This window comes from Pleurodeles waltl, chromosome 9 (genome assembly GCF_031143425.1).
Source record: "Pleurodeles waltl isolate 20211129_DDA chromosome 9, aPleWal1.hap1.20221129, whole genome shotgun sequence".
Taxonomy (NCBI): domain Eukaryota; kingdom Metazoa; phylum Chordata; class Amphibia; order Caudata; family Salamandridae; genus Pleurodeles; species Pleurodeles waltl.
Genome location: NC_090448.1, coordinates 239324501 through 239352376, shown reverse-complemented (window position 1 = coordinate 239352376; position 27876 = coordinate 239324501). Strand labels below are relative to the sequence as shown.

General features: G+C 41.5%; 1 protein-coding gene across 1 annotated transcript in view; it reads right to left on the bottom strand.

Annotated features, from left to right (window-relative positions):
* Nucleotides 1-934: 934 nt before the first annotated feature.
* Nucleotides 935-27876, bottom strand: part of EFCC1 (EF-hand and coiled-coil domain containing 1) — a 215385-nt gene continuing 188443 nt past the window's right edge. Inside the window, exons 6-8 of the mRNA XM_069206633.1 lie at nucleotides 12667-12825; nucleotides 8569-8638; nucleotides 935-4569 (exon numbers count right to left, since the gene is read on the bottom strand). Coding sequence (XP_069062734.1) covers nucleotides 4436-4569; nucleotides 8569-8638; nucleotides 12667-12825 — 363 coding nt within the window. The 3' untranslated portion in view covers nucleotides 935-4435. The remainder of the gene's footprint in view (nucleotides 4570-8568; nucleotides 8639-12666; nucleotides 12826-27876) is intronic.

Genomic DNA, 27876 nt, shown 5'->3' with positions numbered 1-27876 from the left:
AGTGAATGGGGAATAACAGCAAACCTGTTGCACTAAGTTAGTAGGAGAGGGAGTGGCCTGACAACTACTAGAGCCCCAACCTCAAGAGGAATTGTGTTATTGCTTTTGAATGTTATTTTTACCTGTGCATGTGTTGAACTGGAATTAAAATACTTATTTTTACATAAAAACAAGTATTTGACTAGACATTGATTTATTGTAAGCTCTGCTTGCATGCTGAGTTATGAGTTGTGTTCACTGACCTGTATCTGCGCTCTCTCCTGAAGGAGTCTTGACTGCTTGTCCAGCGCTACTTAACTGAGAGTCAGGTGCAGAAGACGTGGTTGGCCCAGTTGAGCAAGTTCCATAGAAGGCCAGGCCCTGGGACATCAGGAGTAAAAGGCCTCAGCCACCATGGGTGGGCCCACTAACTCCTGCTTGCCCCTCGACCTGCTGAAAGGGGTTCTGGCACATACGTACAGTTAACTCTAACTACCCATGAAACCATCACCTACCACACTAATTATTTGTACACATACTGATAACTATGTTCCCTTTTGTTTGCTATGTGGAGCATTTCTGGGCCAAATGCTGTACTTTTGGATCCTTGGTCAGGTCCACTGGTATTTGTAATGGTTGATAGTGAGGACTTCTGGAAGAGATTTGTCTTTGTGATTCTCCAATTAAATTCCATTATTCATCACTTTCTAAATATGCTACACTACATCACTATTATTTTTATGGATTTAAAGCATGTTTCCCCCTTAGGACGAACAGTAGCAAACATCACATTCAATGCATTCTTATAAATATTCAACTTCTAATATCCGTAGAATTTAACAGAGATAATTTCATCACATCTAAATAACAGGATATTTTAATCCTTGGAACTGAATAGCTTAAGAAATAAATTGCTGGGCAATGTAGCTTCAAACAATAACATGTCACTGAAATGATCAATTATATCAAAGTATTTATTAAAAATCGATTATATAATTTAAAGTATTTGGAGGTTTCAATTCATACAACAACTAAAACATTTTGTTCCTTTAAATGTTTGCCTTTAGTGAAAACCTGCATGAAAGTTCAAAAGCAATTTTGCACAAATTTCCTCCAGTATTCCCGGCCTTTCAATATTTCGAGAATGAAAGCTGCAACCCTGGTAGAAATGTATTTGCTTGTGTCCTAAGCCCATTCTGTACAATGCATCTTTCTGCTGCTGACACCTTCATTTCAGTTTTTGTTTCCAACAATGGTCATTATTCATGGAAGTCAGACATTCCTGCTCACAATTGCTTTTTTCCCTTCACCTGTTTTTGTTTTGCTAAAAGATGATGCACCATTGCACTATGTACGGTATTTCTGTACATAGCATATCATCTACATGGAGGCATGCACTTACCAACACAGAGAAAAATTCAATTTGAAATCAAGCTGCACTAAATCATTTATTATTATTATGCAAATGATGTAACTAACATTTGTTTAACCCTATTTCTTCTTGTCATTCATTCGTCCCTTTGTTTTCAATCACATTTGAACAACAACAGAAACTGTGCTACTTTAACTTCTATAACTTTAATATTCTTTGAAATATTTCTTATTGAAATGCTCTTATAGTTGCACTTACTGTTTCTTGATCTACAGAACTTTCCTCGACGCTCTTTCAGCACATCCTTTTTGCTTTTCCCTGTTTGCCTAAGACAGTGAATTATTTACAGTTTGACTGTTCACATCATAGAAATACACGATGTAATTTGAACTGAGTAAGAACCGAGAAGTTAGTCTAGCCCACCCTTTTTTCTGTCTGCTCTGTAAACACAGATACTACCTGGTCTTCAGACGTAACTACCATGGCTTACTTAGCACTAGTTCCCTTGCTAATTTGCAACATTGAAATTATTTGTATCTACCTTATTCCTGGTGGAAATTGCTCTAGAGGTTGGAGGCAAATATATTACCAAACCGGTATACTAGAGCAGTGTGTGAGAGTTACTCGTGTGCTCCCTACATTTCCTATAATGAATACCAAGTAGGGCAGTTGCACTAGAAACCAATTGCAAGACATTTGACATACAATTTTGCCTAAAAGCCAAGCTTTTGATTTTAAATGACATTTTTGTAGTGTTTCCTCATTTCCCACATTTGCATTCTTTTCATCCTCCCACCACTTCCCTCATTTTTAAAATGTATATTTAGGGCTTCCGATTTTATGGTATTTAACGTTTCTGTCTGTATCTATCCATATTTATTTTATGGCCATTTTGTTGGTGTTTATCCCTTCTTACATTTTGATTCCTGTCACATTTTAGCAAATTAGGCAACCGACTATGACAAAACACTACACCAACAGGTAAATATTAGCACTGTATACAAATATATGTTAAAATATGCCTGTCTTTAAGGGAATCACCTACTGGTTTTAAATCCCTCTGGTGTCGGTCTGCTTAGTAGTTGGTCTGGAATTCATGAGTGACAAGGAGAGTCACTAACAAGAAGCACGATTTTCTGTATTTTTCTGCTGTTACAAATAAATACAGACAGGACATAGATTGTTTTCTGTATGTATTTATCTGTGGAAAACAGTAAAAATGAAAAACTGGAAGTCCTATTCATATTTCACTTGTTTTCCCCGTTGTTTTGTGAGATGCTGGTAGAACACACTGTATTTGGTATGAATAGATGTAATGGGCAGTTGGAAGGGTAAATGGAAGGGAGGGAGGAACCTAGATCTGGGGATGTTGAAGTTTTGTAGCACAAATAACTATAGAACCAGTGAGCACTAATCTCAAAAGCTGATGTTTGGAGAACAACGGATGGATTTCCACAATAAATATACTTAAATCTGGTATTTGAGTGATAAAAATCAAAAGGGTTTGGGGAGAGTATTACTAATATTAATGAGTGTGTGCTAGCGGCATTGCAGCTATGGCATTTATGTATTACCGTGGAGAGGCATTCCAGACTGACAAAACTGATTTTCACTAATGCTGACAACCGTGCCTAATGCACTGAGGTGATCACTACTGGTACTCTTTGCATTAGGTGGCCACTAATGTAATCTCTCTGAAGTGGTAACAGTTACATTTTAATAATATTAGCTGGGGGTGATTTTCATTGAATATAAGTAGTTCTTATAACATCATTAACAACCATGGTTCTAGAGTTGCACGTAAACACTTGGAAGTGAAGAAGGGAATGACATATGAGAAAGGATGTAAAGATAACAGAACTAGGCAAAACACATCCATGTGGTGAGGTACAAAATAATAATTCTCCATTATGGGAAGAAAATCTTTGAATGAGAGCAGGTTTCTCTATTACAGTCCTTCTTCAAATTTGCACGTGGAGCCACTGTTCGCCCTGCAAATATCATGTAACTGCAAAGGAGCTTTCTACGGGCACCGTCACGATATCAAAATATAGGCACATAAATGTTTACACAAGTGGGCAGAGGGCTAAAAATCAACAGATGCCGATTCTTCTTGCTCTCTGTGAGGATGAAAGACTGACGAGGAGACACATTTCCACTGTGCGTCCACTCTTAACAGTTGCAAACCGTCAGCGAGTAATTCTATACGACTGGTAACAGCAAGTACCATAGTTTCTAAAAACTAATTGAATACCAAACATGACTCAAAAAATAAAAATGTCAGTCTAGCGAGTTAAATAAAACAGACAAGGTTAATTTGTCGAATGCTAGAATTTACTAAAGTCTGCCTAGGCTTTCCTGTGAGGTAAAAAAAATTAGAAAGCTGTACACACTGGCCTTTAGAGTGGTATATATACGTATACGAATGGCATCTTTTGCTTTGCGATGTATCGCGCAAGCGCTCCCCTGTAACTGTCATAAGTATGGGGTATGCGCGCAAAGAGTCAAGTGTCTGTTTCTGAATAATCACTGTTGAAGAGGACTTCATGTCGATAGATTCGTGTGCATTAGTCAAGACACGGCTTTGAAAAACAAATACTTGTTGTAAAGAGAGACGGAATGCATAGTAGTAAATATTTCTTTTGCAGTTGGTCAATTAAGTTTCCCGTCACTCGGGAATTGTTGTTTGTTTGTTCCATTTCAATGAGTGTCATAGACTGTGTTGTCAGGTAGTGGTTAACTTTTAGCTCATCTATGTGCTAACTGGGCCTCGGAAAAAATGCAGAAAAACGTACACCAATGACTTGAAAGACATTCAGCAAGCGTTATCCTCGCCTTCGATAAGCTTGTCTTTTAACAGTCCTTCCAAGACGTAAACGTTGCTTCCACAAAAGGACAGCGATCCTTTCACGTCGATATTTACGTCTTCTAAAGAACACTGCGGCCGCTCTTCCGTAGCTGAAATGTTCTGATGTCTGTGCCCTTCTTTATTGAACGGGTGTCAACCGGTTTGCTCTTTTCCGAAGACTCTTTAAACTCGTTTGGGCTGCCGTTGCTCACAAGAACAATAGGTGTCGCTGTTGGCTAACAAGAGATAACTAGCGGGTTTGACAAGGACGGATGGCTTTGTGCCTCTTCTAAAGGCTTGCTTCGTAACAGCTCACAGGCGGTTAGCTCCCGGTAGAGTGTATCCAGAACCTCGGATAAATGAGCCTTCCCTGTAAAAAAACATAAAAAGGCGTAAAAAACGAGTGAACATGCATTGCTTCTGAAGTAACTAGTAGAGAAAGCATGTTCCTCTACCATTTCTTTATCACAAAAACGTTGACTTTCAGAAGAGCCGTGTATTGACAAACCTCTACCCCTTATATGCAATTCTCAATCATGTGTTTTAATTAAATTGCTTTCTGATAAAAACTACTATTTAATCCTGCACTGGAACGATCCAAACCTGCCTACCTCGATCTAAGTCGAGGCAGCTGATAGGCATCTAACCAGCAAGGGGACACCGGATGGGCACTTAGATCACTTTATATAGAATTCTAAAGCACTTTAATCTGCACCATAGGTAACACTAGACCCTCAAACCACAATACAGCGAAGCCGCCCCCCACCCCCCCCCCCCCCAGCCTCAGCCGTGCACAGAACATTCTTCCAACCAGAATAAGATAGCAAGTACTATCATGTTAATATGACAAGGGATATCGTATGACACCCATAGCACGCTAGACACCATCTTGTAGCACTTTATTTGTGCACTTTAAGCAGCGTTTCAACCTACTGTCCACACAGCAGTTGTCCTTTCAGGTCTCTTCATCAGAACATAGCTGGGTGTGCACTCTCTAAGATCAAGGCAGTGGCTGCCACCCTTCAGGGGGTCCACAAGACTCGGTTCTTCCATGGCTACCAGTTAGGATGTACCGATCCCCAATGCATGTCCCCCGGAGGGGCTACCTCCTGGCACAGGTAACCCCCGGGGTACGATTCATCTCCATTTATCCACCTTACATGATGGCACACAATTATGTTACACCTCATTTGACAGGTGGCTTTTGGGATCAACCTAATAGGCTGTATTGTAAGCTCAATGCCCCAAGTCTTGCAACTGTTCTTGTAAATATTTTATGTATGTTTAAGCCTGTTTTAGTTCTAATTTCCACCCCTCTAGCATCACAGCAATGCCTCTCTCGTGAATGTACTATCTCATCAGTAACACATCTGCATTCTTGAAGTTAAATGGTAATGTTTGATGGTGTATGACCGAGGACACCACTGTGATCTTGCACTTATTCTATCCTTCTTAATAGGATGCAGATGAAGCTGAGTGGCAATTGACTAATGGTTGGTGGATATTTCATTTTAATGAATCTCTACTTGCACTCTCCCTCTTTTGTTTTTAACCTTGGCCTGGACCCTTTTCTGATCTAATAAACTGAAGAAGACGTAATAGGTTTTGAGCCAATTTTATTCTCTTTTTTTGCTCTCCTATCCTTACTTTGCCCATAGGTCGGCATTGTCTGTTATCCTTTCATTGACAATACAGAGACATTGGAAAAAAGATCTCTGGCAAAGAGCCCCCTTTATGGGGAGCCCATCAGACATTGCAGCGCCGGTCTGACGAGGAGCATGCCCGATGATGAAGCATGACATCCTACTGGATGTGCGAGGGCTTTGTGCTTCTAACAGTAAGATTACCCTGTGTCTTCTTCTCTTTTCTTATTGGAACAGTGTACCTTATTTCTGTGAAGACTAGTGTACACCCTTGCATATACTTGGTCCATTGTATGGTCTTGTGTCAGTATTAGTTCAAAATATCTTTTACCAATTTATGGTAAATCCTTAAGAAGGGGCCTCTATGGGCTATCCAGAGGATTTGGCGAGGCACAGCAGAATAATGAAGGTCTGTTGTCCCCTGCAATCATCCGTTCAGCCTGTTACTTCAATACCAAACCTGTCCTGATAATGCTGAAAGGTGGACAGTCAAATCAGATCAAGTACTGCACAATCGGCCCCCTAAACTAGGAAATTCCTATTTTTGTACACAGGAATGGTGCAATCTGCCTCATTCATAACATGGATGTTCAAGAGAATTGCCTATATATATTCTAATACACCTGTAATAAACCGGCATTCCTGCTCCGTCACACATGGCTTGACCTATTCTTCACAGCTTTTCAACCTCGCACACTTTTGATACAGACTTAGCACACTTGAGAAACTTTCCACAAGTTTTACTTTCAGTGCGTACCAAAAATTTGTCAAAGCAAATTCTTTGAGATGAGATGATGTAGAAATTTAAAGTAAACGAATGTGGACAAGAAAACACGTTTGTCCAACCAGGCATGGCGCAGCCAATAGCTGTTCGGCAATGTTTTATGGGATAAGCAACTACAGTATCGTTAAAAATTGTGCATACTGCAAGAAAATGTGGGGGTGGAGATTAGGGTCTCAGTGCAAATTCGGGTGCAGAATTGCCTACCACTGCACGTTTCTCATCATTGGTGCAATGCATGTAATCGGACGGAACAGAGCAGGGAAAGATCCGGAACAAGAGGTCTGGAATCACTCCTGCGTTGTTCATGCAAGCGGAACGATGCTTGCCTGAACAACGCAGGCCTTTTTCACTGCCTTAACCACGCATGTGCTGAACAACGCACATGCGTGGTTAAGGCAGAGAAAAAGGAAGATCCATCGGGACAGGATGCGAGGAGGTAAGTGGATCTGGGGCAGGGTTGGGGGTAGTTTTTAGGGGTGGGGCGGGGGTGAAGGGGTTGGGGTGGTTAGGTTATTTTTTTCTTAAGGGGTGGGGTTTGGGGGTCGGTACTATAGTTTTTAGGGTGACGGTGGGGGGGTCGGGTAGTTTTGTATTTAGGGGCAGGGTGTTGGCTTTTTAGGGACGGGGTAATTTGGTATTTAGGGCGGGTGGAGGGTCAGGTTTCTAGGGGCAGGGTGGGGGGGTCAGGCAAATTTTGTATTTGGATGTTTGGGGTAATTATGTTTTTAAGGCAGGTGGGGGTGGGTTTTTAGGGGTGGTGGTCAGGATAATTTTGTATTTAGGGTGGATGGGAGATTGGATTTTTAGGAGCAGGGGTGGGGGCTGTGGTAATTTTGTATTTAGGGCAGGTTATTTGGGGTGGGGGTTGGGGTGATTTTGTATTTAGGGCAGGTTTTTAGGGGTGGGGGTTTAGGGTAATTTTGTATTTAGAGCGGGTTGGGGGTCGGGTTTATAGGGACGGGGTGGGGGTTGGAGTAATTTTGTATTCAGGGCAGGTGGGGGGGTCAGGTTTTTGGGGGAGGGGGTTGGGGTAGTTTTGTATTCAGGGCAAGTGGGGGGGTCAAGTCCTTAGGGGCGGGGAGGTCGGGGTAATTTTGTATTTAGGGCAGATGAGGGGGTTGGCTTTTTAGGTGCGGGGTGGTGAGGTTAGGGTAATTTTGTATTCAGGGCAGGCAGGGGGGTTGGGTTTTTAGGGGCGGGAGTGGGGGGATGTGGTAATTTTGTATTGAGGGGTAGGGTTGTTTTATTTTTGGGGGTGGGGGTCGGTTTTAAGGTGGGTGGGGCTACCGGGGTTGTTTTTAGGGGTGGGGGTTCTTCTGTTTTTAGGGTGGGGGGTGACATGCGACAACCACACATGCCATTTCCACAAATGCCTTTACTAGGCATGCCTTTACAACAAAAAATCATTGTAAAGGCATGCGTGGTAAAGGCATGCGTGGAAAAAACGCAATCGTTGTACCGACCGCGTTGTTCAGGCATGCGTGGTTGCCGCATGCATGTTTCCATCATACAACCAATAGAGTATCTGGTTTGATTAAATACACAAGAGTAGTTTTGCATTCCTGTATCACCATAGTGCGACATGTTTAAACAAGGAGGCCAGCTGTCCCATGATTGAATACAGGAAGGTCTGGCACCAAGTAACACTGGATCCCAGTGAAATACGTCACTGGTCACCCTTATGCAATGACTAAAAATGTTGAAATGTTCAAAGGCAACACATTTCTGCTCTCATTCAAAGATCCAACTTAACTTCCCACGCGTGTCTTTTGATCTCTCAGTTTGGTCAAATAAGATCTGACTAGGGTGATAAATACATCTTATGTGGGAACATATGTGGAAGAGAAGAAATAAAGGAGAAATACTGCTTTTGCATATAACTGGTTTTTCCCCCAATCAAAAATGAAATGTATAAGCATGGCTTGCTTAATTTTCTACTCACCGTGTTGGGGGTCACAACAAGATTCCAAGGTGCTTAGCAAAATTTTCCCAAGGGCTCTCTTTGAAACGTTCTTAGAAAAGAAGAGGCAAAAAGGTAGACGTAAATTCCACAATACAATTCATGCACAGGAGTTTATGTTCAGCACATGGTACACAGATGCCTGACTTCAAAGTATAGCACGCAGAGGTGGAAAGTGGTCTGACTCTGCCAGTCTCTTGTCAACCATCAAGGCTCTGTGTGCTAAGATGCTGCAACAGTTTCTGATAGCCACATTGCTGGAGACGGAAGGCAAGAGAAGCATCGCATGTGCGCTTATGTGCGTCTGTGTGTGCGTGAACGTGTATGCTTTATTTGTGCCTATGGATGCTCAGGTTTATTTTTCATATTCAGCCCCAAAACCATAGATGTATGTCACCGGTCTTTGGGTCAAACTCTATTCGGTTTGTCCATGCTCACCTCAATATATGTGACCACCATTCAGAAAATCCCACCATAATCTGATAGGTATTACAAGAATTATTTGACTGCACTATTTTAAAGTATAGATCGGCCTTCCAGAAAGCCATAGCAAGTAGGATCAAAGGGAGCCTCTCCAGGTACCACACCACCTATAAACCTGAGAAGCTCAGAGGCTTCAAATGCAGCAAGTAGACGACCTTGTTGGATAGGTTGTGATTATGCTCAAAGTCCTAAGCTTTTTTGAAGTTATGAGAATCTATTGTTTCCTCTGCTTGCGACCCTTAAAACGAATAGCATGGACTCAGGTGAATATTGCACACTGCAGAAGAAATACCGCACATATTGTAAAAGCATAACATCTGCACATTATTAATTTTTTTGTGTGTCACTCTATATTTCAATCCTGTTCTTTTAAATGGGTTCACACTGACATATCCCTTCAAAAGAAATACTTTTTATATACGAATGATGAAGCAACAGTGGAGTTACATTTTTTTTATCTTGAGCCTGTTGCGGGACGTTGCCATGCGCATGCTAGAGAAACAGATTGCTCAGAACTTAATTCAATAATATTGTTATTTTATGAACATAAAATATGTTCAGCAATCTGTAGTAACTGAGAAATGATAGCATAATAAAATGCATACATAAAAATGCTGGCAAGTCTTCAGTGACTGTTGACAGTTATTTAGCATAGTGCTTGATGGATAGCCTCATGCTGGTGATTGGGAAAGCAATCAATGGGATGATTTAGCCCTGATTGACGTGAGTGCTTTGGCTAAACTGGTACCTATTTCTCATGTCAGTCAATCATCCTGAGACACGGAGAAAGCATCTCAAGCCCTAAATCAGCCAAAGAAGCTCAGGCAGCTGAAATTCAACCAGCACATACCTCTTCTAAGACAGGGTGGGAGATGCATGGCAATATTTTCTTGAGTCTGAATATATGATCAGGCAGCAGTCTGTGTTTACACCAATCATACAAACAAGCTAGGCAAACCAGTAATCACAAAGAAAAATGCTGATTAAAACTATTGGACGTTTTCATTGTGATGTTTATGGGGCAATTTTTTTTTATTTCAAGGGGAGAAACGCAAAAATAAATTTCTGTGGGAAAATGTAGAAAGAGCTCAAAACAAGAGAACCTTTGAATTTATATAATTGTGGGTGATGTACACATCACATCTACGATTTTCATAGATTTCTATATTTCTGTCGATCTGTAAAAACCTAAAGGAATATATGAATAACTAAGAAATCCAGACATTTCATAGAATACTTCTAGTCCTCCCTGAATAAGGCAATGAGCTGTCCACAGGATGGTAAATTTACTGGAATATTTGAAATGAAAAAATGATAAATGTTTTTTTTTTCTTTTTTTGTTTAATACAGAAGACGTTTTTCCTTTGGGCCTTTGCAAATTGGGCCTACATTTTTAAATTTTGCACTCTAAATATGTTCTGAATAACTGTGGTCTATCTATTTCCTATCACAGACCTACCCCACCGTGAACTACCCGTTCAGGTAGGCCATTCATTATCCACTTTGAGCACCCCACTTTTTGCGTGTGCTCCGACCCTGACGAATGCCCCTGACCTACCAGCACCTAGTGAGGGCAGAAACATGTTGGTCATCCACTTTTGATTTTAGACTCCAGGAGACATTACCCTCCAACGAGCCTCTTCCCCTTGCTTTTAGTCTTACCAGCATGCACCTATATTAAAACTAGCAGCAACTATCAGTGACATGCTTGGTAATTTTATTACTCACCTCATCTGGATCTAAGTAACTATCCAGTAAGTTTAATTTCAGTACTCCCTCTGGTTCTTTTAACCAAGAGGTTGAGTCCGCCCAAGCAGTATCATCTTGCTTGGGTGGGGCTAGGTGGCCATATGATGAAGCATGACACTATTAAGTGTGTGAGACCACCTAGTCCGTAAGGGAGACTCCCCCTTCCCCTGTGGGACTACACAGCAACAAAACCCCCCCCTGTCTGGATATTCTCCAACAATGATTCCCTCGCGTTAGGATCCAAAGCGACCTAACCAACACCGATTTAAGACTGACCCAGTCTTACTTTCGGTTCCCTACTACCCCACACCTTTAGTGATTATAGATTTCTTTAGGGAGGCGGTGTGGGGTAGCAACACTCCCAGTGCTCTCCTTTTGTGTATTTGTAGGTAAAATTGTTTCATTACCATTACGAGTGGGACATGAAGTGACAATGTTCACATTTTCTGCCTTTACACAGGAGTACGTCTATTTGCAGTGTATCATGCCACAGTGTATTATGTACATTGATGCTTATGTTAAAAGAGGAGCCACTTGTACCCCCAACAGTGACAGATTGGCTGTTAGTCCATGTTAGAAGAGGAACTCCCTTAATACATGATCTACTGGTTGGTCTCTGATCCACCACACACAGACCATAGCTGAGGCGTTTGTCCTATTCGAACTGGATGTTGTACCTGGTGTGTATGTCTTTCTTAGAGAAGCTTACATTGCACATGGCCATATTGTCCCTGCTGTCTCTTAGTGAAACTTAAGTAACTGTTCCATTGTGTACAAGTCAAGCCTATGAGCTGTGCTGACGAGCATAGGCATTCCTCAACTAAAGACAATCTGTTTTCTTCAAGTTTTGTTTTATTTGTACGCAAGTAAATGGACATTGAATCCAGACGCATTTATGTTGCCAGCCCTTAACTCATACTATTAAGCTAATTTACTGATCTCTTTCATTTTAAAATTGATAGCTTAATACTAATTGTGAGATTAGATGAAAGGTTAAGCAGCCATAAGAATAATAACAGGTACAGCATAGCCCTATGCTACAGAGCTCCAGCGCAGAGCAAGGGAGTCAAACCACTAGAATAAAGCACCATACCAACAACTATTTGTCCGAACTGTGAGTCTGTGTTTCCCAGACCTCAAAGAAAATCGCGCTGTCTTAATGCAAGACAAAATGAAATTTGTCAATTCAACTAAAAAAGCCGCAAATGGGCCAATTTTGAACAAGAAACACTGGTATACCATGAATACAATCTATATCCTCCAGCTAAAAGAATGTTTATCTATTGGTCATCTATTTCTACCTAAGAAGCCCTCGCTACCTTGTTTCTTTATGCCTTTGCTCCACCTTGAATTACCTCACATGCATATGCAATTGTCTAAGATGAAGAACAATTTTTATATTGGGTACTAAAAATATATTACTGAAAAATGACCATGGAGATGCAACTGCCATTCTTTTTATACTACATTTCTTTTATGTTATTGTATTGAGTTGGAGTCCTCGTGTAGCATGCTGATTAGACCACAAACTGCTACGATTTGTTTGCATTGTCTTAATAATTTGAAAGTAATGTGTGGATCCCTAGTATTGAATACAGAGTATCATGGTACACTAGTATCGAGGACACAATGTTGAGGTACAAACTATAAAAAAGTACTTAAGTATAGGTTTTCTACACCTCAGACCACATTTATATACCTTGTACCTTGAATATATATATATATATTCAGGGTAAATAGATGTGGAGTTAAGAATATTAAATCTATACCTCTCCATATGTTATCGTACTCACTATCCCACAGCACAGTCAAAAGTAGGAAAATAAATTATTATTTTTGCTTTCCTACCAGGTTGCGCAGTTCCTGAAGCAGCTGTAAAACATCCATGAGTTTCTCTTCCAGCAAGGACAGCCTCACTCTCTCTGTCTCCAGCATCTGAAGCTCCATCTTCAGTACCTCTGTCTCTTCCACTTTCTGATGCAGCTCAACCAGTAATGGACCTTTCATCTGAAGGATGATACCACACATGAAGTTAAAAGGAGTGCCACAGCTCATTACTTTCCACTGTCAGTGAGAGAAGGGCTGTTGTCCTCGGCTCTTAAGCAGCTCGTTCGGAAGCCTTCTTTGATGAAATATACAGTACTATCTTTTCATCCTCTTAACGAGCTGACTTTAAGTGTTACACAATTAAACATTTATTCAAATAGGTTCCTTTATTTAAATCTTTGAACAAGTGGCTGGTATATGCAGTTCAATTATGCAACTTTATTCTAGGAGTTTAAAACTTTTTTGTGAAATTATAAATCGTTGCAGCTTCTATGCATAGGCCTAAATCACATTTCACACATTAAAAGATCATAACTGTTTTAGTGGCAACAGTAGAAAACAATGTTGCAAATCTAAATGAAAATAAAATAATAGATCACCTGTAAAACAACCCAGAAGAGGGGTGTATAACAGGACGGATGTGAGGGGTAAATGTATTCAACTCAGTCTACAATGAAACCACAGGGGAACTTTGTGGCAATGAGTAAAGAGGCAAGAGCCCCGTGAGCAATCAGGAGGGAAGGCGAGCCAATGAAAGCTCAAGTGATGTGCCTGGCTCTACTTAAGGTCCTCTTGAACCCTCGAACTTAAAATGAGCCGAGCTTTCATGTGGCTTCTGCCTGCCAACCACGCTCTACCCTCATGTGCCAAGAATTAAAAACAAAGCATACACGTTTGATGTTTAAAAAAACGAGAGAAAGAGGTACCTATCTAGTGGCATTCATAATGTGAAATTAGAAAAACTAGGATAAATCTCAGCTTCCCTGTTTGATCCAACTGTGTGATACAGGGCAAGTATTTTATTTCACAATGCCTCCTTTTTCTTCGTTGTCACATATGACGGCCACTTCAAATATATGAATCCAGGTTGTGGGGTGTTAAAAAAAGCTTTTTTGTTTGATTTAATAAGCTATAATGTAGCATCATCACCCACATATAGAGTACAGAAGAAAACGGTCTTGCCTCTTAGTTCACTAAAGGTTTGGTCGTCAAGGCAGGGTGCAGCAATGTTTCTAAGCTCATGTTTAAAATCGTTGAGTAAACGCTTCCGCATGTTAAAGAATTACACTTTTTAAAATTTTTAAAAGATGTTAACATGTCTGTGCATACTGTTTTTTGCATGATTCATATACCAAATATTCCCAAGGCTCTGCTCGTGCATGGGTTGTAAGAGCCAAGCCAGACCATTGGCTCAGCTCTGACTCGCAGCTCCCTGTGAATTTATTGGCTTGCACTGCTCTGGCATTAAGGTGCATGATGCTGCCAAATGTAACACTACTTAATATATTTAGTCAGAGATCCTTAATTAAAGCACAAATAATGCTCACGGAAAAAAAGAGAAATTTGTGTTTGAAGCAAAGTCTTGAACCGGTAGCAGTAGAACTAATGAATTTAGCCTAAACATCCAGTGAAACCCACACCATAATGTTCCAACCGTTTGCCCAAGTTCTTGGTGTGTTTTTGAGGGGACCCCCAGGCGGTGTATTTGGGTTCCTCTAGCTTCGCACACCGCTCCATGCTGGCGTGTCGCTCGGATAGAGTGGGTAAGGTTGTACTCTATTTATGGGCAATGTCCCTTTTGGCCACGATGGTAGACATGCCAATCAGGTGACAGTCTCCCTGCTGCCTTTTGTTTAAGCGAAGACATTGCTTAAAATATTTAAATCTAGCTTTGTATATGTGTGCATAAATATCTTCATGTGTATATTTAAAAACAGATGTATAGTACATATACAAATGTGCATACAAAGTCAGATTTAAACACTGAAATGAAAGCTGGTTGGAAAAATGAAGGAGTGGGAAGTTGCAGTGTCTGTTTTTTTAGGTTGAGCATGAAAGCGCTTTGACCTATTGTAAGTATTGTGGGCTTTTAACCACGCCTACTGCACACCCATCACTTTCACTCATTTGTGGGCTTCCCTCACAAAAAAATCACTTGATGTCATTGGTAACTGCTTTACGTTTGTCCTGGTTGTTTTTGTCACGCCTTGCTGACTGCCCCTGTTACATGGATTATTGCTCGATTGCTGATATACTTCAGCGTGGGAAAACTCTTTGGCCCGTATTTATACTCCGTTTGCGCCGAATTAGCGTCGTTTTTTTCGACGCAAATTCGGCGCAAAACTAACGCCATATTTATACTTTGGCGTTAGACGCGTCTAGCGCCAAAGTATGGGCAAATAGCGTCATTTTTTTGCGTGAACGCCTTCCTTGCGTTAATGAGATGCAAGGAAGGCGTTCCCGTCTAAAAAAATGACGGCGACGCAAATGCGTCGTATTTATACTCCCGGGCAAAAGTCACGCCCGGGAGGTGGCGGGTCAAAAAACCCCGCATTTGCGCCACTATTTAACGCCTGGGTCAGGGTAGGCGTTAAGGGGCCTGTGGGCTCAAAATGAGCCCACAGGTGCCCTCCCCTGCCCCCAGGGACCCCCCCTGCCACCCCTGCCCACCCCAGGAGGACACCCAAGGATGGAGGGACCCACCCCAGGGACATTCAGGTAAGTTCAGGTAAGTATAATTTTTTATATTTTTTAATTTTTTTTGGGTGGCATAGGGGGGCCTTATTTGTGCCCCCCTACATGCCACTATGCCCAATGACCATGCCCAGGGGACATAAGTCCCCTGGGCATGGCCATTGGGCAAGGGGGCATGACTCCTGTCTTTACTAAGACAGGAGTCATTTAAATGGCGTCTGGGCGGCGAAAATAATGGCGCAAATCGGGTTGAGGCGATTTTTTTGCCTCAACCTGACTTGCCCCATTTTAAGACGCCCTAACGCCATTTTCCCCCTACGCCGGCGCTGCCTGGTCTACGTGGTTTTTTTCCACGCACACCAGGCAGCGCCGGTCTGCTAGCGCCGGCTAACGCCATTCCATAAATACGGCGCCCGCATGGCGCTTCAGAATGGCGTTAGACGGCGCTAAATTTTTTGACGCTAAACTGCGTTAGCGCAGTTTAGCGTCAAAAAGTATAAATATGGGCCTTTATTTTGTCTCACCCCTTCATGCTGCATGGCGGCCATGGCATTCACAGCGCAAACAGGCACAACAGTGTGAACTCGATTGGTGGTATTGGAGCGCTGGTCACATTGTTCACAGCTACCTAATCAGAGTCATTTCTTGTGGATCTCCCCTTCAAACATTTGAAATTGGTGAATGCTTTACATAAAACAGAAATTCTCAAAGTGAAAGGACCCTTTCCGCACAGCGGGAAAGATGATACTACAGTATTCACTGCACTCGGGAAAACACGACCTATAATGCTTTACAGGGCATTATTTTTACAAAACATTTTTGCACATAACTGTCTATGGTGGTCCTAGGACAATGGGTTCACCACCAAAACGTTCACGACAAAGTGCTCATTCTGTCTACATCAACTGTGTCCCCACACTAGGTAAGCAGGGACTCCAAAATAATAACCCCCTCCCATCATTCAGTGCCTGTTTAAGCTTTCTCAAGGGTGGAACTTTTGTTTTGCAGCCGGGAAGAGCTTGTGTTTTAAGGGCCTTGTTTGTAATATTGTTAAAGGCCTGCTGCCCCTGAATATATGTAATGCGCTATGCTCTTTAGGAGCTAAATATATGGTTACACTGCATTATTTATTGCTATATTCTTTTTGTGTGGTTATGCCCTATAAGGGCAAACTATATAGTTACATGACTTTACAAATGCTATTTTCATTGTGGTGTCCTCTAGGGGCTGCTCTAAGCATTACAGTCATATCAACATATGTAAATATTTGTGGCAGAGAATCTTGTCCCATGATGCTTTGTGGGGCATTACATTTACAGAACATTTTTGCTCATAACTCAGCCTGTGGTGGTCCTCGGGCAATGGGACCACCTTCAAAACACTAACCACAATGTGGACTTTCTGTCTACATCATCTCCGGGTCCCCACACTGTTAGTGGGGACTCCAAAATAATAAACCCTATCACCATTCATTATCTTTTTAAGATTTCTCTTGGCTGCAACTTTTGTTTTATAGTTGGGAGAAGTAATGTTTTATGGGCCTTGTTTGGAATATCATTGCAATAGTCCTGCTAGCCTTCAAAATGTGTAATGCACTTTGTCCTCTAGGGGCTAAATATATGGTTACACTGTGTTTCTTTGTCCTATTCTTTTTTCATGTGGTTATGCTCTCTAAAGGCTGACTGTATGGTTACAAGACCATGTTTCTTCCAGTTGCTATTTTTATTGTGGTGTCCTCTAGGGGCTGTTATAAGCATTACAGTCGACATACTATAATATGCGCGGTACGAAAAATCGCCCCATAATGCGTTGCAGGGCATTACTTTTACAAAACATTCTTGCTCATAACTCAGCCTGTGGTGGTCCCAGGACAATGGGACCACCTTCAAAACACTCTTTCTGTGTACATCTTCTCTGGGTCCCCACACTAGGTTGATGGGAACCCCAAAATAGTAATCCCTTCCACCATTCAGTGTCTTTTAAGCTTTTTCATGGCTACAACTTTTGTTTCACAGCTGGGAGAAGTTTTGTTTTAAAGGCCTTGTTTGGAATATCATTGCAGTAGGCCTCCTAGACCTAAAATGCTCTCTAGGGGCTACGTATATGGTTACACTGCATTACTTTCTCCTGTTTTTTCAGTTTTATTCGTGGGGTTATCCTTTCTAAGGGTTTACAATAGCTTCACATGACCATGTTTCCTGCAAATGATATTTTTGTTATGGTGTCCTCTAGGGGCTGTTTTGAACATTACAGTCTAATACCAAAAGTTTATTTCTGATAAAGGTTTATATGATAATTGTACATGTCTTAATAATCTCTCTTTATTACAATTATGACCATAATTCAGGCAAACCTAACATCCTGATTACACTATGACTGTTTGAACACCCTTGACAAGTGTGGGTGACCCTTCTAGTTTATTTCTCCTCTGTGGCTGTCTTGTGTCTTTTGGGGGGGATTGTGCTAGCCAGCCAGCAGCTCTGATGGTGGGGTGGAGAAAGTAGTATTCTATTGGCATTAGCATGGCAGATTTAAATCAGGATGCTAAATGACAACATTTTCATTTGTTGCTGCAGATAGAGGAAGAAAGCAAATGGAAGTGCTTTAGTTATATGCAGGGCCACTGTAATTATATGGTAGGGAAAGACGAAATTATGAGGCAGGGTTGACCAATTTATGTGGTAGGAAAAGTCCAGTTATGAATATACAATGCCAATAGTGAGACCTATTGCATTGCAAATGCTTGCTTTCTGTGTCAACTCCTGGTACATTCAGCAGCTGTGGTGGTGGAGCACAATGGGGTCCTGATCTGACCACCCTTTAGATACCCCACGGCTGGTATTGCATTGTACTGAGTCCTCCTATTGTTTATCCCAGACCTTGTTTCAATAAGTAAAGGCTGAGATGCGACTGGGGGTATGAATGGATAGCGGTAATGCCGTCGTGCAAGCTCGTTTCCACCACCTCCTAGTCCTTACATACTGAGCAGGAGCAGGGGTGAAGAAATGGAGGAAAGAGGGTGCTAGTAATTCATTGTTTTAATTTGTGTACTCTGTTTCAGAAAGCTTATGCTAGCGGTTGGAATGCAATAAGCACTGTCTAGTTAAAGAAACGTATGTTGCACTGCTTGTAGTTCACTTGTTGTTTGCTATTTAAATTATCTTTGTGTTTTCCCACCAACGGGTTTAATAACAGCAGTTAAACTTCTCTACTGAAAGCAGAGGCAGGGAGACTGTGAGTTTTCTACAATTCATCTGCTGCCAAGGCTCTGTTCAGAGAGGGATATTAACTTACTAAATATGGCTGTACAGCCAAAGGAACAGCACACATCAAAGTAAAGGAATGATAGGCTACTTGGGTCACACTGCATGCATTTGGGAATATGCTATACAAGTCACTGAAGATAAACGCATATGTGGGCACAGCCTTGGGTTATGAGGCACTAGGGTAAAACGGTAATGTCTATGAAATGCCAGAACACACAATCAGACCAGGCATATACACAACTTGATGCATATAAATGACCACCACTACAACACAACCCAATACAAGCTGCAAAAAATATTTTAGTTGTTCACTGGAGAGAAAGGCCTCGACTACCAATGCCGCAGTTAATTCCTATTTGTGTGGTAACCCCTGCTACCACACATATGAGAATTCCAAGCATCGTGGTCATTATTTCATCTCACACAATTTCCCTCTCATAAATTTCGGCACGTCAAATGTGCTGACGTTTACCAAGTGAAAAGTGGGGTAAATATGTGGAATTAGAGATCAGATGTGCAAAACCATTTTCAGGTCACAGACACTTGCAATTCACAAAATCACAGGATCTATAACCACAAGAGGGTAACTGCCCATATGCAAAAGTTACTTTATGAGTGGAAAAAGTATTTCTGACTCATAAAATATTTTTGTGACTTTTTCTGAACTGCAAATAGGAGGAAGAGTAAAAGTAGGTTCCCCCTTCACACTCGTGATTCAGAAAGGGATATACCAATGGTGTGCAACCACAATTGCGGTTGTAAACTAATAATCAGTTACCTACCCCCAAATTGGGCAGGTAAGTGATTCACATAGGGGAAGCTGTCCTATTCAGAAACTGAGTCTGCTTCCTCAGATGGAGCAGGCAATGGTTTCTCTGCACCCTCCAATGTATTCAGAAATGAAAAACACTTTTTAAAGGAGCACCTATCCCTTTAGCAATCATGGGATGCTATAAAAAATGTTTCTAGTTTGGCAAAGCAAGGTAAGGGTCGAAGATCTGCTGTCCTTTTCAGCCTTTGATTCCTGCATGTGCAGCTAATCACAGAAGGTTGCAAATTGAGAGATGTCTATGATACACTCAATAGGCAGGTAATTTTGCAACCCCTCCCGTGAATGTACAATATGAGATGCAACCTACTAATACATAGGTTGCATGGCAAATTTTATTGCAATTCACAAACTGATTGGTGTGCAAAATGCATGTGTGGTTTGTGAATGAGAACAGTACATACAGTCCTAAGCATTGAATGTGGCTATTATTCCCCATTCTCTAAGTGAAAACGTAGAACAGGAGGTGTTAGAAATTGGGTCTCTATTTGGCACAGGTATGCACCCTGTCCAAGTAGGGACCACAATCAGGGTAAGTCAGATACACAACCTAAATTAACCTGTGCTCACCCTATGGTAGCTTGGCCCAGAACATTCAGGCTTAGCTTAGGAGGCAATGTGTAAAGCATTTGTGCAACACTTAAATTACAGTAACACAGTGAAAACACAAAAAAGGACTCCACACCAGTTTAGAAACATAGAGAATATTTGTCTGAGTGAAACAAGACCAAAAAGACAAAAATCCAATAAGTAGATCTTGAGCTGTGAGTATTTTAAAGAACAAATTGCAATGTAATATACCTTAAAGTCAACAGTGCTAAAAGGTTACTTGAGGTCGCACTAGAACGAGGAAATCCAATGTTGAGGTCGACCGCGATGGAAGGCAGGCTGGCTACAGGACTCAGCAGAGTCGTCTGAAAAAGTACCTTGGATGGAGCAAGCGTCGACATCGAGGAGTGATGCAAAGGTGATGCGCTGGGTCCAATCCATGCAGTCGGGTAGTTGCGTCGATATCAAGCCTCCCAGTTGGGTTCCACGTCGGCATCGAGTTCCTTTGAGATGTATGCATCATGTCATTGTCGAGCCGTGCACCAATACCCTCACATTGGCACTGCATCCTCGTCAATCCTCGCAGTTGGGTCCCATATCTTCATCAAATTGGCAATGCGTCACTGTCAGAGGGCACTGCATTGGTTACGAGCAGTGCAACGGCTCAGATGCCTCAATTTTTCCACAGAAACAGCTGCAAAACCCACTTCTATGGTCCAGGACTGGATTGGCACCTCAGGCAAGGGTAGGACTCACAGATGGCAGCGTATAGCAGCAGAAGCAGAGTTGCAGGCAGTCTTTGATGTTCCTGAGACTGCAGAGAACAGGTGGCAAGCCAGCAAGCCCTTGGAGTCACTAGAGGATGTAGAGAGAAGAGTCCAGTCCTTCTCACTCCAAGGCAAGAGGCAGCAGACCAGTACAGCTATGCAGTTGAGCAGAGTGGCAGTCCCTCCTGAAAGCACAGCAGTCCTTCTTCCTGGCAGAATATGTGTGGGGAGGGGCAAGGCCCTTTTCAGGTATAAGTGTCAGCTCCTCCCTCCCAACTAGCACAGGAAGACCCATCAGCCTGGTGATGGGCCAACAGGATGCAAATGTCTCGCCCCAGCTCGCTTTGTGTGTGACTGTCTAGAGGAAAAGCACAAACCCAGCTGTTACCCATCCCAGACAAGTATTCAGAGACAGGCAGAGGCCCAGAATGGTTAAAGTAAGAAAATGGCAGCTTTCTAAAAGTGGCATTTTCAGATTTACAACTTAAAATACGACTTCACGATATGCTGTGATTTTAAATTGTAAGTTCTGAGACACCAATCTCCAACTTTCTATTTTTTCCAAATTGGAAGTTACATTTAAAGGTTGCTTCAGGGTAATCCTAATATTAACCTTTGGGAGGGATAGGCCTTGCAGTGGTGGAAAACAAATTTACTAGTTTTTCACTACAAGGACATGTTAAACTTAAAAGTCCATGTCTACATTTTTAAAGTGACTGTATCGTGCCCTTGTGGCAAACAATTAATACATATGCTACATTAAGGGGGACATATGTAATAAAAGGAAGATTTGGACCTGGCAAGTGTGTATACTTGCCAGGTAGAAATGACAGTTTAAAACAACACATACAGGCTCTGCAGTGGCAGGCCTAAGACATGTTTAAATGGCTACTGTAGTGGGTGGCACAGTAAGTGCTGGAGGCCACCAGTAGCCCTTAATTTACTGGCCCTGGGCACAAACAGTGCCCTTTACTAGGAATTCACAAGTAAATGAAATATGCCAATTGTGGATAAGCTAATGTCAATATATTTTAGAGTACAGAGCAACTGCACTTTAGCACTGGATAGCAGTGGTAAAGTGCACAGAATCATAAAGTGAGCAAAAATGAAGTGTGAAAAACAGGAGGTCAGACGGTAAAAAGGTTGGGGAAACCACACCAAGGATGTCATACCTGCTAAATACCCCACCTTGTGGTGTCACTACGTACCCTATGTGGAATGTACTTCCACAGTCAGGTCAAAAGTGAACATTTTGTGGGCTTGGTAAACACAAACACATATTTGCCAAGACGTACATTGTATTGTTTGATAACATGTAATATCAAAAGTCGAACATGGGGCCTCATGTATCAAAAGGTTTTACCCATTCTGAAGTCTATTGGAAATGTATTGATACATTAGGGCCATTATACACGTAATGGAGTAAGAAGCCATTGATGATGTCAGGAATTATGGCATTGATGCTGTAGTCTTAGGAATGATTAAGTTTGCACAGCTACCTGGATGAGCAACATTCCACTTATTTGGCCTACAATGCTTGAAAACTTAACACTACACTATTAAAATATTTTTTCTAACTAACCCACTCATTTCTTATATGATGCAAGTTGACAATTATAAGTCATGTGCAGCCTTAACACTACAACGAGTCAAAGTTTTTTATTGTTTTTTTTGTTTGTTTACAAACACCAAATTCATGTTATGTTCATTCAAGCTTTTCCATCAAAATTGATTATTTGTACACACAAAATAACCTAACACCTTAGTAACTGATCTATCCTTAGTGTTACATTAAAGCTTTGTGTTTTGTTAAGTGTTTTTTAAATTGATACATTTATGAAAAGACTGCAAGGATGTTATATTTATTCAATCAATGTGAAAAGGCCACTTTGTGATTTTGTAGATCGATAAAAGCTGCATACCTCTTGTATACAATATACAGAGTGAGCTTTTGATTAGCTGCCTTCAGCCATTGGCTTGCTTGGATCAGCTTGCTTCAACCATAGACTAATATATTATGAAATGGTGGACATCAAATATGTCAGGAGGCAATTTTATCAATGATTACCTTAAAAAACTATGGCAGAAAATATGGGTGCAAAGAGGCAACTTTGGGCCTATTTATCCTGACGAATAGGCCCTTGTTCCAAGTATAGAATTAAATCGAAATGGGAGTTTGCACATGGATCAGATTTCCAAGCAGTGCAACAAATATTGCCCCTTGCAGTTTCGTCCTGGCGGATTTCAACAGCAAAACACTACTAACATTTATCAGGGAAAATGCCCAGAAAAAGACAACACATAATCTACTTTTATTTGCTAAATAGAGCTGTAACGTTTTTTCTCATTACCATGTAAAAAATAACAGGAAGTACTTACCCCACCCTGGCATATCAGTATTTACAATATGAGGCAAATACAATTTCTAAAAATGACAGAAACTACTTTACATGTAAAGTATATTTAACGTTTTCACATGTTTGATGAGGAGTTTACAAATACATATCTATCCCATACTGCACCAAACCTCATGTCCTGTTTCAGTATTTGCCACGACATATACATGTGTTGCATTAAGGGCCAAAATCTACGTGGCATTCCCCCAGAAAGTCAGAATAGGAGATAATTATTGCACCTGGTGAATTCTAAAGACGTCAGTCTTGGATTTTATTGTATCCGATAATTATCACATTTAACAAGTAGCATTCATAATCAGTGATTCCTTACGTTGCTATGGATAAACCTGGTCTAGAAGGAGAACAGATAATAAACTGGATCATAAGTAGGTTTTATAATCTTTTTGAAACAACGTATAAAAGCAATACATTTGGTGAGAGATTTTACAATTTATAGTTAAAAGGCCAAAATGAATAGCCTTTTCTAATACAACAAACCAAATGAAAATCCGAAAGTACTTAACAACATATCATGCATCAAGCAATGAGAAATGTATTGGAACAATAATTTAGAGTTTGCCAGAATGGGAGCATTCTTCGCACAGAAGACTGCCAAGATCTACAACATATTTGGCCTACAACATACCGATATGAACGCACACCAGGACACCTCCCTCAGCGCCAAACAGAAGCTAAGCAACTGGAATCCCCTCTTGAATTAAGAGGGGATTCCCACCTCCTTGATGAATACCATCCATTCAGGAGCCCTTTCAGACCATGCCACTACTTCATATATAACCTGAGAAGAACCATCATCTATCCCACGCTCACCTCAATCACCAACACCTCCATAACCACCCCACCTTCCTGACTTGCTGGAAAAATGCAGAAGTCAACGCCCTCCGGAAGAAATCAACAGTGGATCCCAACAGACCCATCTCATTTCTGCCTTTTCCAGCTAAAGTCATGAAGAAAACCATCAATATGCAACTTACAGATTGCCTAGAATGCCATCAACTACTAGATAGCTCTCAATCTGGCTTTTGCACCAACCACAGCACAGAAACAGCCCTCATTGCAGCCACCAACGGTATCAGAAGCATCCTCGACTGAGGAGCAATGGCCACACTCATTCTCCTGAATCTCTCTCTGCAGGTTTCGATATGGTCTCCCACATCTCATTCATCAGAAAGCTTCAGCAATTGGGTATCTACGGACTGGCCCTTAGGTGAATATCCTCCTTCCTCACAGACAGAACTCTAGAAGTTAGACTTCCCGTTACACTCACGAAACTCATCTGTGAAGTCCCTCAAGGACCGTCACTCAGCCCAACACTCTTCAACTTCTACATGACTATCCTCATGGACATCATCAGAGCACAGCATCAACATAGTATCCTACATCAACAACACACAGCTCAACTTCTTCCTTACCTTGCTGGCTCAACCAGCACCACCAACGCAAATGACACCAACTACAATGTTGCTGCTTTGATCAAAAGCAACTGCCTCCAGCTCAAAACAGACAAAACCGAAGTCCTTATGTTTAGCAACAGCCACTCCCCCTGGGACGCATCTTAGTGGCCCTCTAAACTTGATCCTGCACTCACCTCTGTGGACCATTCCAAGAACCTCGGGATCATCCTGGACACCAACCTCTCTATGAGCAGGCAGATCAATGCCATTGCCTGAGCATGCTTCCACATCCTGTGAATGCCACGCAAGATTTTCAAATGAATCCCACTTAACACCAGAGGAATCGTCACCCATGCTCTTACCACAAGGAGACTTGACTACAGGAGCACTCTCTACTTCAGAATCTCAGCCTATGTTCTACACCAACTCCAGGCCACCCAGAACGCCACTGTCAGACTCCTCCTGAACACCCCGCAAAATACCCACATCTCTTCATACCTCAGCAATCTACTCTGGCTTCCAGTCCCCACAAGATGTAAATTCAAGCTACTCCCCCTTGCCTACAAAGCTCTCCACATCACCAGTCCAGCACATCTCAGCCACAGTCTCAACTTCTACTAACCCACCAGGCATCTTTGTTCTGTGTCCCAGTCAAGAGCACATCTTCCTTGCATCAAGAAGACCAGAAGCAAAGGAGGCTTCTTCTCATACCTCGCAGCCAAGACCTGCAACGACCGTAAGCAACACCTCAGAACCTATCCCTCCCTCACGGACTTATGAAGGAACCTAAAGACATGGCTCTTTCAGATGAAACAGGCATAATCTCCTCCTCCCACCCAGGCCTGCCCTACTCAGTGCCTGGATACCCTCATGGGTGATTAGCCATGCTCCACAAAGCCATGTAACATAACATAACATAACATAACATAACATAACATAACACTAACAATAGCATAACATTGCATAGCATAGTATAGCGTGGCATAACATAGCATAAAAAGTACTTAAATAAATGGTTTTAAAGAATGTTTAATGCATGATTTAAAGCCATTTGTTTTTGCATTGTTTGTTCAGAATCGTTGCAAGGAACTTGGGCAGCAGGTCCCCAGCAACAAAACTGGCTCTCACCAACAGTGAAACTAGCCCCCACCCTGCCAGCCCTCTGAAAAGCCTGATGCCTAGTAGCCTAGTCAAGCCCTGTAGTTACCTGAGAAAGCTATACCTGGTAAATTTCAGTGTTTTTTTTGTTTTTAAAAACTAGTTCTTATGTTATTTCAGCACCTAAATATAACGTCAATGAAAACTTAGTTTTTTTGTGAATTTCCAGGTTTTTGTTTACGGAACGTAAGATCTTATTACCATACCTAACTATAATGTCATTCTTAACCTTTTTTAGTGAACATATATCTCTGTGCATGTGTGCATGTATATGTGTGTGGTGGGGCGGGGGGCGGGTATTCCATTATGCATGATTAAAAAGCTAAGTTTCAAACCATCCAATCCAGAAAAGGCCATAAGTTGCACATTCATAATGTACAAATGATTCAAGAAAGTGTACATGTTTAAATTATGCATGTGGGATTCAAAGGTGCTTGCACTATGCATTTGTAATTTACGCAAGTATTATGCAACTCAGTGCACTGGTAAAGAGTAATTGTGAAGGGGCGAAAGATTCAGTGGGTGTGACCAAAAAAAGGTGAGGAGGGGTCAAGGGCATGGAATGCCAAATTTGAGAATGGCCATAAGGAGTACACTTTAGGAGCATTCTCAAAAGTTCTGAAACACATTTGTTGCAGACCTTGGAACACCCAACATACACCTAAATGGACATGGCATGCATTGGATAAAAAAATGAGGTGAAGTATATCTATCAATCCAGAAATAACAAGATGCATGAATTCAAAGAAAAGATACAATTTTATAATTTTCTGAGACTAAATGTGCATAATTTATGCAATGTGCAATTTACGTGTTAGTGGGTTTACAGAAATAGATGCAAGTGATCAGTCTTTATGACGCTATACATTTGCTTCAACATCTTCTACTATGCATTCATGATTCTTTCATAGTTCATTTACAAGTGGAAATGCCTGTGTACAATTTGAAAGACACAATTGAGTAATTTTCTCTGGATCTCAGTGCGGCTTTCAAAACCATCTCACACCCTATTCTCATTCAAATAACGAGAGATGCTGGCATTACCGATTTGTCCACAATTGGTTTATATATTTTCCAGAGAAGAGAAGCTTTCAGGTTTATGATATTCTATTAACTGTGGCAATCTGCAGGGCTCCTCCCTCAGCCCCACACTTTTTAATTTATATGTTCTCCCCTTGGCAACTATAGTGCAGGCACACGGCCTTGTATTCGTCTCATGTGCAGACGAAACACAGTTGATCTTAGCTCTCACTCCAGAAGCACAACAGCCAACTTGTCAACTAAATGCTTCCTCAAGCAGATTACGGATTGGATGTCAGAGAGCACCGTAAAGCTCAAGGGGGGAAAACAGAGGTGCTGGTAGTCAGCAACAATCCATCTATATGGAGTGAGTTACCATAGCAGAAATGCCTAGGAGAACAACCCAGACTCTCCGAGGCAGTAAAGAATTTGGGTTTCTGGGTGGACAATAAATTAATAATGGAAACCCAAGCTAAGAAATTGTCTGCTTCAGACTTTTAAGAAGGTTGAGAAAAGTCATCCAATGGCTACCCCTGGTTCACCCCCATCTGACTCCCCTTTTGAGCTCTTGTGCTACAATGAAGACGTGCATGTCCCCATAAGCATAACCATACCAAGTCACCTGGCTACAGAGAGCAGTTACATGAGGCCAGACAACAGAAAGTGAACAATGGTCCAATTGAAATAATAGCGCATCGTGGATTCCCAAAAATGAATCTGTGAATTCTCAAAATGTGCTTTCTATTTGCAAATTGTGTTGCATGTATGAGGGTCTCCTAAAACAATTCCTTTGCATTTATGACTCACTTACGAATGCACTGAAATCTGCATCTACCATTTCCTGATGGTAGTGCTGACCTAGCGCAGTGCTGCCCCAGGAAAAGGAAAAGTGCAGACAAGGGACATTACAAATGTTTCCTGCCTGCACAGCTCCAAGGTACTTCGACTTAATCAATCCTGAAAAGTACGAGTAGTGGAAACCCACATCTTAGAAAAAGTATTAGTGGTGGGTTGCAGACTAACACTCACAGTCCTAATTTAGGTATGGAAATGTATCTGTAAGCACCAACACATAATAGCCCTTTAAGGCCTTAAATACCATGACTGCCACTGTGCCACCAAGATGAGTATAGGTAC